The 16,228-nt window shown below is 44.3% G+C and overlaps 1 protein-coding gene across 1 annotated transcript; it reads right to left on the minus strand.

Moving 5' to 3' along the window:
- Positions 1-725: 725 nt before the first annotated feature.
- LOC100727341 (eukaryotic translation initiation factor 3 subunit C) lies at positions 726-15,557 on the minus strand. The gene is made up of 21 exons (XM_003477839.4): positions 15,404-15,557; positions 15,186-15,309; positions 14,014-14,079; positions 13,726-13,915; positions 13,065-13,190; positions 12,891-12,945; positions 12,651-12,760; positions 12,168-12,295; positions 9,523-9,682; positions 9,287-9,390; positions 8,673-8,814; positions 8,355-8,480; positions 8,126-8,219; positions 7,040-7,230; positions 6,570-6,794; positions 3,764-4,127; positions 1,561-1,720; positions 1,408-1,473; positions 1,241-1,328; positions 984-1,146; positions 726-893 (listed from the first exon to the last, which is right to left on the minus strand). The coding sequence occupies exons 2-21, from the start codon at positions 15,284-15,286 to the stop codon at positions 811-813; spliced, it is 2,742 nt and encodes a 913-aa protein (XP_003477887.1). The 5' UTR covers positions 15,287-15,309; positions 15,404-15,557; the 3' UTR covers positions 726-810.
- Positions 15,558-16,228: the final 671 nt, after the last annotated feature.

The raw sequence follows: 16,228 nt of genomic DNA on the forward strand, positions 1-16,228 counted from the left end.
TAGGAAAATAATCATAGTTTAGAAGCCCTAGCGACAGCAAGTTTCTCAATACTTACCCTCCCTTCTTAATGGGGACTGAACTCAGAGCCTCTGCACTGAGTTACATCCCTGGTTCTTTTTTTGTCATGGGGTCTTGCTAAATTGCCTAGGCCGGTCTTGAAGTCATGATCCTCAGCCTCTCAAAGTGCTGGGACTGCAGGTGTGATTCTCAGTGCTTACTCTGAATTACAATACCAATTTTGTCATGACAGGTAACAGTATATCCAAGCTGGTTCCCAGACTATACATTCCCAGTGATCTTGACTCTCCCTTCTCCCTCTCTGGGAACCACCACTCAATGAAGGTCCAACCACTACTACTGCCTCCATGATGACTTCCTGCTATGATGCCCACAACGGCATCCTATTCAATATATACACCATCTCTTTTTTTTTCCCAGTACTGAGGATGGAACTCATATCTTGCATTTGCCAGTCTGGCATTTACACCACGGAGCTAAACCCCCAACCCCTGAACACCATCTTTTATCATGTCCATTATAATTTATTGCACCACCACAGTATTCTGCTAAATACCAGAGTAGCAAGCTTCAAGAAGGCGGCGGTATATATAATTCATCCTGCACCCACAGCCTTGTGCCTGATGTGGCAGAAGCTCAGAAATACAATTAGTTATGAATGAGTTGGACACATCTCTGTAGAGCCAGAAGACAATTAAAAACCATAACAACTCTAAACCAAGCTTTATTGACAGTGTGGGTTTAGACTAACAGGCTGAGTGGTCTGGGCCACAGGGACAGAGGCGGGGAGCTCAGTAGGCTGTCTGAGACTGCTGCTGGCGGTAGCCACCACGGCGCATGTAGCCCTCGTTCTTGCGGTAGCCATCTTTCTGGTCTATGGGAAGGAAAGGAAGAGTGTGAACGTCAGGGGAGAGGCAGGCAGCAGGGGCCAGGATCCTGGACCGCAGAGAATAAAACCACTCACCTCGGAAGTAGCCGCCATAGGTACCCTGCTTGTGGTCAAACACCCGCTCGTTATTCTCCACCAGGCTACCCAGCTTTTCGGCCAGCTGGAGAGCCAGATTCTGCTGGGCGGTAGGCTCAGTGCGGTGCATCACCACTGTCTGTGTGGGCTGGTCTAGGGAGGCCTGCCAGAAGCCAGGGAGAGGAGGGTATGGGCGACTAGGCCTTGCAATCTGGTCTCCATGACTCCCTGCCACCATTTACCACCTCCACCCTTACCATCAGCTCTTCGTTAATAATCATCTTGCTGATGATGGAATGTACTGTGGGCAAATCCAGTTCAAACATGTCTGACAGCGTCTCCATGCTGGGGAGAAAGGCGGGAGGAAACAATGAAGACCCCTGATCACAAACAGGGCCCTCTGCTTCCCCAGGGCCCACCTCACCTGATGGAGTCATAGACACTGCTGTAGGTGAAGAGGTAGGTCCTCAATGACTCTTCCTGGATCTTCCTGTGGGACAGTAAAGGGGACAGTCCTCAGGAAAGAGGACGAGAAGGGCCCTCCTTCCCCACCTACTGTAGTCTATTCTCTGCTCACCCAACCAGCATGGTGCGGACTTTGTCAGCTTCAGGGAAAAGATCCCAAACCTTCCCATTCATCTTCTCATTAATGATGAAACTGTGGCAGGTTTTCCAGTCTCCCATCTTCATGGCCTTAGAGGCTGCAACCACATGTTCCCTCATTGACTCGGGGGGACCTGAAAGGATTGGGAATGAGACAGGGCCCAGAGGACCTTGAGGCTGAGGATGTGGCTCTGTGATATAGTGCCCCATAGGCACTGTTTAAAGGAACACAGGTCAGCGGGGAAAACAACTCTCCCAGCTCTGCACTAAATAGCCATGGGATTATATTAATCACTTAGTAACTGAGTAAATTTATTTGGGCCTGGACTAAACCAGTCCACAGATGGGCTTCCGGAATCCTGCCTTAGTTGTGTGCCTATGAATGTTCCTGAGAGAAGCATTTATAGCTTTCACCAGATTCTCACAAGTTATTTGCCTAAAACAACAAGTCTAACATCTTGACTAGAATAGTATTTACCAAACTTCATTCATTGTCTTTATGATTTCTAACATATCCATATACTAAGCATTATCCTTAAGAGTAATTCATTTATTTTCCTAAAAAAATTTTTTAAGCATAAATCTAAACTATCTATGTAAAATCACAGGTTGGATGTGCTGATCATTGATCAGCATAAATAGATCAGCACCAATACTATCCTGAGACACAAGCCAGGGCAAAAAGTATGCCTGGAATTCAGGATAGACACTGTAAAAGCTGTAGGACAGCAACTGGGTGACATCCATGAACATGGCAGACACTAGAACAGGCACGGCAAGCTCAAATAAGTACACAAATCAGACCCAAACAGAAATGTGTAAGAGGACTAAGTGTAAGAGGAACATGCAATCCTCTAGATGTAACCCTCCCTCCTGACAGCTTCTTCTTCAGCAATTGCCAAAGCTAGCTCTTGTGAGAAGACAGGTCAAGCCTGGCAGATCCTCCAAAAATTCTAAGATGGGTAAAATTTCAGATTCTGGGGGGGTGGGGGTACCAGGGATCGAACTCACAGCCTAGCTTGCCAAGGGGCACTTATGCCACTGAACCAAATCTTCAGATTTTTACTAGATGCTTCCCTCTAAATTATCCCTATGTAAGCTCAGTAAGATTTGCGTAAGGAGCACCTGTACTTGAGCATGACCATACACACAATCAGAAAAAGACAATGTATAAGGGGATAGACCAGGCAGCAAGCTTGGCTCACATAAGCACTGCCATGTACCATGCACCAACTGCAGAAGAAGGGTGTGGGGGCACATGCCTGTAATCCTGCCTCCCAGTTGTTTGTGAGGCAGAGGTAGGAAAATTCCAAATTCAAGTCTTGCCTGGGTAACTCCGCAAAGGCACGTCTCAAAATAAAAAGGGTCAAGAATGTAGCTCAGTGGTTGGGTGCTCCTGAATTTGATTCCCAGTACCACTTTATTACTAGCTTACATCCCCAGCCCTTAAAGAATTTATTTTTGTTGTTTTAAGACAGGATCTTGTTGAAGGGGCTGGGGATTTAGCTCAGTGGTATAAGCACCTGCCTGACAGGCATGAGATTATGGAGTTCAATCCCCAGTACCAAAAAAAAAAAAAAAAAAGGCCAGGGTCTTGTTAATTTACCCAGGCTGAAAGCGTCTCAGCTAAATTGCCCAGGGTAGCTGTTCACACTCATCCTCAAACTTGTTATCTTCTACCTTGGTCTCCTAAAGAACTGAGATCACAGGAACCAAAACAAAACAAAACAAAAACAAACAAACAAACAAAAAAACCAAAGAAAGAAAAAGACTAGAGGCACATATTAGCTGAATTAAACTGTGCAACTTCTCTGCCTCAATTTTTCCATCAGGAAAAGGAGGGTAACAAGAACACTCTTATCACAGGGATTACTTAACAAAGATTAAATCAGTTATTATCTATAAAGTATTCATAACAGTGCCAGACAGAGGAGATATTATTAAATCAAATGGAATCAACTGTTAGAGGAGACTTAAGTCCCTTTAAATTCTGTTTTGACACATGGTCTTATTTCCGGTTAGTCTTGAACTTGCAGTGACCATCCTGTCTCAGCCTCTCTAGTGCTGAGATTAAATAAATGCATATACCACCACATCTGGCTCCTTTAATTTTCCCTAACCCTTAATCATAATCAAAGAGTAAAAGGAAGTGTGTTGCACTGATGTCCCATACTTACCTAACAAAGGCTGTCGCTCACCCACCCGCAGCTGGTGATGGAACTGCTTGCTGATCATGCGACGGCGGGCATCGCTCTCGTGGGCGGCCATATAGGGGATCTCCAAGAGCATGGCAGACACCAGATAGACACATTCCAGCAGCTCCAGGTTGATGTGTAGGTGGAAAGGCACTTGCCGGCGGCGCTCCACCTTCTCCTGTTCCTGGTTGCGCTCCTGAAGACTGCGCAGCAGCAGACCTTGGCCCAGAAGCTCCTTGGCCCGGCCACTTGACTGGATGTCTAACAGGGCGTTGTGTGCATCCTTGGTCAGGCCTTGGCGGAAGGCACAGATGCCCAGCTGCACCATGGTGCGGTTGTACAAAATCTGGAGACAAATGGTAATGCATTCAGAGGTGACAGCCACAGCTGAGTTGATTCTTTATTCACATATACACTTAAAGCACCTATTATGTGCTCAGTACTAGATGATGGCTTAGGGACATAAAATGAAGTAGACAAGCCCCGACTTCCATGCAACCTCTGTTCTAGATGTAACAATGACAGTATGAGGATGATGATTCATGCTAAGGAGAAAAATGAAAAACAGGAGGGACTTAGTATTGAAGTTGGTATGGTAATGGTGGGTGCAATCTGATCTAATTAGGCTTTTTTTTTTTTTTGTATTGGAGATTGAACTCATGACTACATTTGCCAAGCAGGCACTGTGCCACTGAGCCACATCCTCACCCCAGTAAGTCTGTCTTTTGAAGAGTATTTTCAAATGAGTGTGAATTAAAACCCAGGGTTGGGGATTTAGGTCAGTGGCATAAGCACCTGTCTGGTAAGCATGAGGTTATGAGTTTGATCCCTGATACCAAAAAAAAAAAAAAAAGACCCAAAGAAGAGAAAGTCAGTGATACACAGAAAAATTAAGTAAATCTTAAGACACGAAATGAGCAAGGTTAAAAGGTTTAATACTAAGATGCTAATTCTCCCAAACTTGATTTATGAATCTAATTTGATCATAAGGCATTTTTGCTAACATTGACAAGTTAATTCTAAAATTTATGTGGAGTCAGGAATGGTGGCACATCCCTGTAATCTCAGCACTTAAAAGCCTGAGGCAAGAGGATTGCCATGAGTTCAAGACCAGTGTAGGCTACATCGTGAGTCTGAACTACATAGCAAGACCCTGTCTCAAAAAAAAAAAAACAAAACAAAATATTAAATATAGGTGGAAATGCAAAAGGCCTAGATATTCAAAACCATCTTGAAAAAAAAACAGGGCTGGAAGAGTCATACTGCCTAAATCCAAGACTTACTACAACATAAAGGCACAACAATCAAGACAGTGTGAGACTGGCACAAGAATAAACAAAAAACAACTAATAATAATAATAGAAGAAAGAATACTACTCTTACAGAATTCTGTGGGTTATTTTTTATGCAGTTTCTTCTTTTTTTTTGAGACAGGGTGTCACTATGTAGCCTAGGCTGGCCTTGAACTACAGCTTATAGGTGTGCATCATCACACTCAGCCTTCCAAATAGTTTCCACAAAGGAACCAAAACAATGTAACAGGGAAAGAAAGTAATTGCTACAAATGATGCTGATCCCAACCTCACACATTTAAAATTAAAGTAGGATGAATTTTAAGTTAAAATGTAAAAGCTAAAATCAATACATGCTTACATGAGAAAAAAATACTTTCATGGTTTATAAGTAAACAAAGAGTTCTTTCCACAGAACCCAGAAAATAGTAACTGCATTAGAAAACACTGAAGCCAGGTGTGCTGGCTCATGCCTGTAATCCTGAACTGCATGGGAACTGATCAGGAAGATTCCAAATCTGAGGCCCACTTTGTGAACTGTGCATCACTGGTCTCACCAGACCACTTGCCTAGCATGCCTGAGTCCCTGGGTTTGATCCCCATTACCGCAGAAAAGTGGGCAAAGGAAAGACATTAGACTCCACCAAAGTTAAGCAAGTGAATAGGCAAACTACAGTCTGGAAAGAAGTATTTGCACAACACATACCTGATGAAGAAGTGGTTATCTAGGGTATATAAAGAACTCCTACAGCTCAATAGTACCAAAAAAAAAATTTTTTTTTTCAATTTAAAAAATGGGCAAAAGAGTTGACTTGCCAGGCGAGGCATAGTAGTGAACATCTGTAATTCTAGCATTTGGGAGGCTGAGGCAGGATTGCTGAGAGTTCAAGGCCACGTTGGGTTACAAAGTGAGTTCAAGGTCAACCTGAACTGTACAGTGAGATCCTGTCTCAAAAAACCAAAAAGACTGGCCATTTCATGAAAGAAGGTATGAGAACAAAGAGTAGGGCTGTTTAAAAACTACCACCACCACAGGCTAATTAAATGTTCTACATATATTTCCCAGCCGTCTTAAACACACAGTAAGAGGATCTATAGCTCATAGCTTCAATACTTCCCCTATATAAAAACCTCACCATACTGCCACACACGAAACTTTACAGTTACGTGGTGTCCCACTGCACTTGGGTCCCTATCTTCCCTCCTGATTTAATAACTTTTTCAAGGTTTTTTTTCAGCTTTCTAAGCAAGATAATCTCTGAATGAAATAAACACACAGTAGATTAAAAAAAAAAAAAAAAGAAATGCTAGCTGAACCAGAACCTCTGTGTAACCCACATGAAGCAAACTCTATTAGAAAAGTACAAAGCATGTGTTAATGTGGAAGAGAATGAAAGAATGGTGGCATTTGGGAAAAAGTTAAGCCACCTCCTTAGACCTGCACTAGCTGAGCCAACCTGTCAAAACTGAGTTCACGGGCTGGCTCCTCTGCTTACCTGCACTGGTGGGTCTGCATGCTGAATGTTGTCTTGGAGGTGGCTCATGAGCATAAGATCGCGGGCCTGGTACCAGCGGGAGTGCAGAGCATGATGGTAAATGTGGCAGAGGATGGCACATGTACGGATCCGGTCTGTGCGATCCTTGGCATAGATGTACTTACACAGCCTCTCCATCAACACAGCTGAGTCCTCACCTTCATTTTCTGCCTGGTCTTGCTCAGACTGGGGGAAAGGAGAGATGCCAGAGGTTGATACAGGCAAGGATAATGGCTGCTTTATTTTATTTAGGGACAATGGTTTTAAAAGACACAGGTACAACCAAAATTGTACCTGAGAAATCTAATCCATTTCCTTTCATGCTCCACCTCAGGAAAATTCTATTTCTAGGAAACAGATTTGCCTCAAGTCCTAACAATCAAGCAGGACAGATTCACACATCTCTAAACACTCTGCCTACCGGGACTCACCTTTGAGGAACCTTCAGGCGGGGTAAGCTGCCGCTGATGGGCCTTGTAGTCAAACTTGTAGTAAGTGTGGAGGATGCGCCTCAGGTAGATGCGGCAGATCTCCTCTGTGGTGCCCTTCTCCTCCAGGTAGCGCTGCACTCGCTCAATGATGGCACACACTTGCGCCTCATCCTTCAGGTGCTCCACATACTCTAGGAGTGAGAGCATACATCCTCATTTTAGCCAGGTACCTGGCTTTCCCTAACCCTCTGTTCCCAGTCAACCCAGTCACCTCAATTTGTTTTCTTTACTCATCAGACAAGTATTCACCAAGCCTGGAAAACACGACACCCTTTCCCCCATATGTACAACCTTGCTGTCCTATGACTTAGGAAAAAATCCTAACTACCAGCCCTGGCCCTCAATGGTCAGTAAAGTCTGGCATTTGCCTCACTTCCTGTGGTTCTCCTCCAGTCTTATGGTGCATAGCCACTTTCTTTCTAGAATGTGCCAAGCTTATTTTCTGCTCCTCCTGTGAGAGGTTCTCTTCTGCACGCTCTTCCCAGCTGATTCTCTTTGGATCTCCACTAACGATGCTTTCTTCGCCCTATCTAAAGCGTACACCACTTCAATCATTATCTCAGGGACCTACTTGGATGTGAATTCACCCTTCATATTAACTGAAATTATCTCCCCCACACACCTTTCTTTGGTGGTACTGGGGATTGAACCCAGGGACTCAAGTCACGCTAGGCAAGGACTGTATCACTGAGCTACATTGCTGGACGGCCTGTCTCTAGTACCAAAGGGAAGCTCCACGTGTACCGAGATCTTTGGGTGCCTCATTCACCACTACACTCAACACTTAGCAGGCACATTCACTGGTACTGAGTAAACAATACTATAATTTCCACTCTAGTGCCTCTGATCCAAACTAAAAAGTGAAAAGAAGTCTTAATCCAAAAACAATCTCTAGAACAGCAACATAACCCTGGAGCACATGAAATGCAATTCTCAACCCTCCCTAGACTCCAAAATCAGACACAAACGGAAGTGGGACCTAGCACCTCACTGAGTCCTCTACGTGAGTGCTGCGCAAAGGGTTACCTTGGGAGTGAGGGTCGGTATTTTGCATGATTTTGGTAAATTCTTCATCCATTCGTTCCACCAGAGTTAGGATACATCCCCGGACACGCAGAGGCTGAGGAATAAAGCAAAGGAGGAAGATACACATTAGCTCAGGCTTCTGTCCTAAATCTCAATTCCTGTTTCCACTGAACCTTCCTAAAGCACACAACATATGCCTCCTCAGTCATCTGCCTATTCCTCCCTTTACCTGGTCAAAATTTTGCAGGTTCTCGCTCTCTTCCAGAATGTTCTCTCCAACGAAGATATTGGTATTTGCAAACAAAATGTCCATGAGCTCATTGATGCAATCCAGGCACTTCTGCCACATCTCTGGCTGCCAACAGATCAGACAGCAAAGTCACAACTGTGGGGATGGAATAAATAAGATGCCTCCCAAAAGTCCCTCTACCAGAAATCCACAGGGCTAAACTACCAAGACCATGTACAGTCCCTGAGTTTTAACACATTAGGCACCTTCCCTGACCCACCAACTCAGGGCTCCCACAACCCTCCTCAATGCCCTCACCTTCATGTATGTGGCTAGATTGGGGTTGTAGTCATAGAGAGAAGCAATGATATTGAACTTGATCTTGACGATGACACCCTCCCCCAGGTTGTTTTCAGCAGCAATCTGGACCAGCAATTGTAGTAGCTCAATCTGGGAGGCACTGGAGGGGTACAGAACCATGTGAGGCTTTGGAGACAAATCAGAAAGTCTCACTATGTCATACAGCGTGCCCTCAAGAAAGGAAGCCCATGACTGATTCCCCCATCTTAGGCATCTGTGTACTTACATCTCTTTTAAATTTCCAATGGAAAATACAGTAACACTAACAATGCGGGAGTTGTATAAAATGCTTTCAAACCCAACCATCCTCCAACCACTTAATAACGGTGAACATTATTCTCATTTTAGATGGTAAAGCTGTGCGAACGGCTAAGCGCCTGGCTCAAGGTCATATAGAAAATAAACCCCAGGTACGATCAGGTATGTCCCAAGCATACTGCTCCACCACGACAGCCAGATTCTCCTGAAATAGAACTGTTCCCTTCCTGCATGCCCTAACCTGCACTGTGGAGAAAAAGAGCATCTACTTTTTCTCCACCTCTAACCTCACAGCCTGAGCCTTTGAATCTTACCGATCAGTTCCCTTCTTGCCTCGTGCCTGAAGGATCTCATTCAGTTTCTTGATGACAACGGCATGGGTGATCTCAGTTCCCTTGGCAAACATTTTTGGCTTTTCCTAGACCAACACACAGCCTGTCAGACGCATGTTAAAAGGAACCTGTTCGTCTTTTTCCCACTCTGACCAGCTGGGCACAGTTATTCTCTCCTAAACCGTTTCCCAGTTCATTTCTATCCCCAAAACCCTCACCTTCACGAGGGGCACTCCACCACGGACCCTCTCCCATTCCCCGCCTTCGTTGTCCTCCTCCTCTTCATCCAGACGCTTAGATTTCCTATCATGCTTCTTTTTGGCTTTGTCTTCTCGCTTCTTCTCAGCCGCTTTCTTGTCCTCCTCTGTGGTAGGGGCTCTGCATGGAGAGGATGAAAGATCAGTCCCCTCCACACCTGAGGTTTCCTTCTCCCACAAACTACTTCTATTCCTCTACTATGGGTTTAAATTGCACTGTACGATGGATGACATGGAGAGCAGTGCAACCACAACCATAACCAAAGCCAGGCTACTGAGCTTGAGTCTGCTGGAATCTGCCACCATACACACCTGTTCAGATAATCTAAGAGAAAGGCACCGCCAACTGACCAGGCCACTGCAGACACAGAAACAACCTGCCATGTAGTAGCTCCTAAGGGAACTGCTAAGGTTTCCTGAAGAATATCCAAAACAACCTAAGTTATTTTCTTTGATGCTAGTTTCTCTATCCAGATTGACCTTTCTACTAGGTCAAGGTGAAAAAAAATTTTGCCGCTACCAGACTTCCTCTTTCTCTCCTCCCTTATGACACCTGCTTAATCTTATTCTAAATTTTAATACAGTAAAATGTTTAAAAGACTGCTGCCCATCTCAGAATGCCTTAGGCCACTTGATATTGCCCGAAACCATCTGTAAGTGCTAAGGTCTATAGGTTTCAGGTGATACCAAGTGACCTAAGGCATTCTGAGATTGCCAACAGTCTTTCCAGAAAGATCCAACAAATCTCCTTTGTAACTGTCATAAACTACAATTAGAAGTACATTTAATTTAAACTGCTTAAAAGCACTGAGTATACATCTGTAACAGCTTATAAACTTGCTAGTTAGGTTAAAATTTTCCCCTTGCCAAGAAACAGTTTTAACTCTTTTTTTTTTTTTTGTCTTTTTTGTTTTTATCGGTACCGGGGATCGAACTCACGACTGCCTGCTTGCAAGGCAGGCGCCTATGCCACTGAGCTAAATCCCCAGCCCAAACAGTTTTAACTCTTAAAGACCTCATAGAGGACCTGCTCCCTCCACCATTACTCCCTAACAATAAAAACTCACAGGTTTGGAAAATATGCAACAGTCAAACAGAAATCTCTTGGTCCATATCATCCCAAAACTTCTTGAAAGGCTGAAAAGAGCTAATGCTATTTTGAAATCAGTGATTCCAATGAACTGAATTTTCCTTGGCCTGAAGATTTTTACTCCTAGCACTAAGAATCCTATGGTTCATACCTTACAAGCAGAGTTAACTCGCCCTATGAGATTCTGACTGAAATTGGGTATGGTGGTGCACATCTGCAATCCCAGCACTGGGGAGGCTGAGGCAAGAGAATCACTGAGAGTTGGAGGCCAGCCTGGGCTAGACTGTGAGTTCAAGGACAGTCTGAACTTGCATAGCAAGACCTTGTCTTTAAAAAAAAAAAAAAAAAAAAAAAAAGGGAATTTCTAATTGAAGACCTAAAACTTGAGTTTAACCTCTCTATAATAGATCATATCTTGGTAAGTTCTCATCTCGTTAGAAAAACAAGAAAACAAATGTTTATATTGAAAATATAAATCAGAAGCCAGGCATGGTGGCGAACTCCTGTAATCCCAGCACTTGGGAAGCTGAAGCAGGTAGATCATTGCAAGTTAGAGAACAACTGGGGATACGAAGTGAGTCCAACACCAGCCTGAACCGCAAAGTGAGACCCTGGCTCAAAAACATTTTTTAAAAAACCCCAGAAACCAAAAACCCAAAATAAATAAATATATATGTATCAGAATTATGTATCTTATAGGTGCCACCTGAAGTTCGTACACAGCTAAGGAACCAAAGATTGAGATACCAACAAAAAAACCTCTCTTACATACACAAAGCTTCCAAAGTATGTTAACTCTATAGAAACAGGCAGCATCACTTAAGATTTCGTAAGACATGAGGTATGAACAACTTCCTCTATATCTTCAGATCAAGATCGTTAAGTAAGACAACAGATTTTTCTCCCTACTTCCCTGCAGCACCTTTGTACTAAACACATCCCCAGCCCTTTTTAAGAAACATTTTTTTAAAGTGCTCAGGCAACACAAACTTTTGATCCTCCTGCCTCAGCCTCCCAAGTGCTGGGATTACAGGCATGCACTGTCAAGCTGCCTCTTCATACTTTCATACCTATCTTGGGAAGCAGTGTCTCTGTATCATTTTATAGATGAGAAAATTGAAGATTACCCAATCTCACACAGCTAATAGATGCCACAGTGAGATCTACGCCAGGTCCACATGCATTGAGTAACCCAGCTAAACATTTGGCATCCGGAGACTTCAAAACTCATTCAGATCACAATAGCTCTGCGATATTAGCTAATTAATTTGATTCTGAGATTTTGCTATAAAGTGGGAGCATTCGCCTCTCTTCTCTCAAAGGAGTCCCTGGAAGGAAGAAGCAACCATCTTCAAGATGACAGAGGTTTGGGGCCAGGGATACAGTTCAGTGGCGTAAGTGCCTGCCTGACAAGTACAAGATCCTGAGTTCAGTTACTGGCACAAAAAAGGAAAAAAAAAGACAAGAGGTTTTCTACTCATCCCACTATAGCTCCGTTTCCCACTCTTTTTCTTACTTTTTAAGGAATTTTGAGGCAAGAACAGTTTGTTTTCCTTCTTCCTCCTCCGAGTCTGAATCAGAAGATGTGGAACTTGTGTCCCACTCTTCATCATCTTCAGAATCTTCCGAGTCCTCATCTTCATCCTTCAAGTAAAAAGAGTCAGCAGAAAGAAGGCAGGGAGACTGGTCACTGCTTTCTCTGCTGCCACAAGCTCCAGGGGTTTTCGGGGACAGAACAGGAGTAACTGTTGTTCACGGACTCAGGGTGAAGAGCTGGGAGGAACCCCGAAAAATTGTACACATCTCCCCAGGGATAGTTAGACCAGCATTTAAATCCCAGTTAGCTCAGAGCTCTATTCCAAGAGGAAGCCTGTTCTCAAATCAGAACCCACTCAATCCCATCCCTGTCAGTCATAAGGTTTTGTGGGGTCTTTCCTTCTCAAGAAGCCTTATGATCTCTTGCAGGCAAATCATCCCTGAGTATAACCCTGGCTATAACCTCCATCTTCTTGAGGAACTTGCGACTCTCCCCAGAAGGAGCTTCTGATTTCTTCTTCAAGAAAGCTGCAGCACTAACTCCATCCTCATCTTCATCCTCATCTGAAGAGCCTGGTAGGGAGTAGGGGAGAAAAAAGCTAGAATGCTAAAGAGCAAGACCAAAGCACAATGAAGAATCTAGGCCAATGGAACCTCCGCTTTGACCTTCCTAGCCATTTCCACACAGGGTGCCATCTCTCACCTTCTGAATCCTCTTCATTCTTCTCTGCATCTTCATCGGCAGACTGCTCAGGGTTCTGGACAGAGGGGAATAAGAGAGTAGTTGGGGATAGTTTGGTCACACTTCCACTTGTTAATGCTCTTCTTAGTCATACAGCCACTGTTCCTATAGTTCAGTAAATCCCTAATATCCTACCTGCTTGTAGTTTGTGATATGGGTCTCAAAATCTCGGTTGTATTTTCGGATCTTCTGGCGCAAAGTACTCAGAGCCTTGGCATTGTTCTTGTTCATTTTCTTCTTACCTTCTTTGTCTTCCCAAAGCTAAAGGAAAGAGGCAAGAAAGGGAAAAAATGATCTAAGTAAGACTCAGTAGTGTTTCCTAAACTTCAGGCTTCACCATGATTTTTTTTTGGTCTTGTTATCTGTTTACCATTGTACTTAACTACATCCATAAAACTTTTTGGTGGTGCTAAGAATTAAACTCAGGGCTCATACACATTAGGCAAGGGAATTACCACTGAATATTATACCCAGCTCATTAAATTATTTTTTTTGAAGATCTTTTGTACAGCACTACTAAAAGTACAAAACCACAAGCCAGGCACACACCCATTCTCCCAGTATTCCAGGAAGATCACTGTGGGTTCAAAGTCAGCCAGAACTACAACGTGAGATCCTGTCTCAAAATACCAATAAATACAAAACCATTAGAAGTGGTAATAAGCACTAATTCAATCATGTTCTTAGGAAAAAAACAAAATTTCTCTCTTGGCTTTCATTTCCTATTCTAGAAAAAAACTGCATTTGAAAAGGCAGAGAACCCAGAAACAAGACCCCTGGCACACAAGCATCACACCTCATTAAGATAGTCCTCCAGGTCAGCCAGGATGCGGATATAGAACCGGGGGACACCTTCCTTGTCCACAATACTCTTGGCCTTCCCATATGCTTTTCCCAGGAGTTCAAACTCTTCCAGACACTTGGTGACATCCCGAATCTTCATGGCATTACGAATAGTCCGGATAAGGTTGGTCAGCTCCTCAAACCTAGAGTGGCAACCAACACCACACAGAACATGTCACCATGGAGAAAGCTCACCACTGCTCCCAGTCTCCCACCACCAGCCAGCCTCCCATGGCCTTACCTCTTGTCCTTAGCACTTCGGACAACTCTTTTAGTGTCTTCTTCATCCTCACTCAGTAACAATGGCCTGTATGGAAGTACCAGAGGCCATTGATCTTCATTCCTAGTGCCACTATCTCTTCTCAGATGTGGCAGGTAGAACTGACAACTCAGGTCACCCACACCATACCCAGCTCTTTCTGAGTTGCTTTCCACAGCCTCAACTTACACAACTCTTTAAGTCTACTTTATGTAAGTCTTTTGTCAAATTGTAGCACATACAAAACCAACAGCATCCACCTTTTCTAAAATAAAAAAATTTAGTACTTATTCTGCGAGACAACTAATTACAGACAAGCAAACATCACTATTAAGCACTGAAAGAAAAGTAGTAGAAAAAAAACAGCACTCCATCTATAAAGAATGGAAAAGGTGTCAAGGAGCTGGTAACTGAATTAGGTCCCAAAAAACATTTCCCCAAAGCAGGAAAGGCAAACAACTGAGCTGAGTCTCGCTGGCTTTTAACTCTTCCATTGCTAGTATTTTTAATAACTTCAACATACAGACTCGGGGAAAAAAAAAAAAAAGATACAGATTCAGCAAGCAACAATACCTCAATTCTATTAATTTTCCCAATTATTTTCTATTTTATGGTAAGTGGTGTTAGTTTTTCATTTGTGACGGTGATATGAAATCATATTCACGTTGGCACATATATACATCAGTGTAGGGATACACACAGATTTTTAAACAGCAAATGACAAGTGGAAGTAAACAACAAGAATATAATAAATATTTACGAATCTGCCGGCAGAGACGGGTAATTAGACCTCGAAGCCACATCAGGAGATGCTCCAGATACTAACTAAACATTTAGGGGTCTCCTCCTTAGGAGCAATGTGAGATGAACAAAGATTTCTTGGAGATAAGAATAGCTATGATTTTTGGATTTCGACTGAGACTGGTCGATGCAGAGAAGGAGTGGAAGAGGGGAGAAGGAAACAGGCTGCGGGCTCGGGGTGGCGAGGCTGTAGACTTTTAGGAGGCCAGTTAAAAGCTGACGCCACGGCCGGAGGCAGAGGGCGATCCCAGCTGTGCGCCTCGCCCCCTCGTAGCAGCGGCGGGGTACTTCACAGCGCCCCACAACTCGCTCCCGCGCCCCGGACTGCACCCCACGGCAGCCCCTCGACTCACTGTTTGCCGTAGTTACCCCCGACAGGTTTGGTGACGAGCTCCTCCCCGGACAGGGACGACTCGGACTCGCTATCCGAACCGGTGGTGAAAAACCGCGACATGGCGGCGGCGCTGCGGGCGCGACCTGAGAAAAGCAGGAGCACCACGGGTCACGACAGGGGACCCGGGCCACCACCTCCCCACCCCGGCCCCTCACCGTCTCCGTCCGGGTCGCCTACCTCGAAGCACGAGGCCCAAGACAGACTAACTAGCTGCGCTGCGGAGGCACGCCGGAAGACAGAGATCGGGCTTTGCGTCACTTCCGGGAAGCAGTGACGAATTACAAAGGACGCCGACAACTCCCAGTGGCCTTTGCGCTGCACAGGAAGCTGGGACTAGATTGAGGCTGCTGGTAGTGCTTTGTCAAGCTGCTACCCAAACGATCGCACCTTGGCGGCAGGATTTAAAACAGAAAATAGGGAAGGGAAATAGCTCAGTGGCAGAGCGCCAGCCTGGCCAGCTCAAGGTCCTGATTTCGATTTCTGGTACCTCAATAAAATCATTCAATCAATCAAAATACCGTAGCTTCGCTGGGTGTAGTAGCGCGCGCCTTTAATCCCAGCACTCTGGAGGCTGAGGCAGGAGGATTGTAGCAAGTTCGAGGTCAGTCTGGGCTACAAAGTGAGTTAAAAGCCAGCCTGAACTGCACAGTGAAACCCTGGTTCAAAAAGACAAAAAGCCAAATAACAACAACAAAAGAAAACCGCAGCTTCATCCCCAAACTGAAGAATCAAGAATGTAAGGGCAGCACCCACGTCATGCTGATAGGCTGCTGGATGTTTGAAGCTAGGCTTAGAGCACGTTTCAAATTCCAGTTGGACCTTTAGGATTGGAATCCCAGCTCCACCATTTGTTAGGCAAATTAATTTACTCAAACTACAACATCTACAAATTAGTTTCCCCAAACTACAAAATAAAAAGCAATAATGACATCTACTTCATAGGGAGTTATGGGAATAAAGTAACTGTACATATAAAGCATTTGGGCAATGCCTTGTGCAAAA

The sequence above is a fragment of the Cavia porcellus genome, unplaced genomic scaffold (assembly GCF_034190915.1).
Source record: "Cavia porcellus strain 051 isolate PalLab524CR breed Dunkin Hartley unplaced genomic scaffold, mCavPor4.1 scaffold_16, whole genome shotgun sequence".
NCBI classification, from domain to species: domain Eukaryota; kingdom Metazoa; phylum Chordata; class Mammalia; order Rodentia; family Caviidae; genus Cavia; species Cavia porcellus.

What these genes read in the sequence shown, in the direction of transcription:
- LOC100727341 (XM_003477839.4), bottom strand. Translation starts at nt 15,286, where the DNA reads ATGTCGCGGTTTTTCACCACCGGTTCGGATAGCGAGTCCGAGTCGTCC. An exon ending in ATCTAGCCACATACATGAAG is followed by an intron (nt 8,481 to 8,672) that starts GTGAGGGCATTG and finishes ATCTGTTGGCAG; the next exon opens with CCAGAGATGTGGCAGAAGTG. An exon ending in TGAGCGACAGCCTTTGTTAG is followed by an intron (nt 1,721 to 3,763) that starts GTAAGTATGGGA and finishes CAATCCTTTCAG; the next exon opens with GTCCCCCCGAGTCAATGAGG.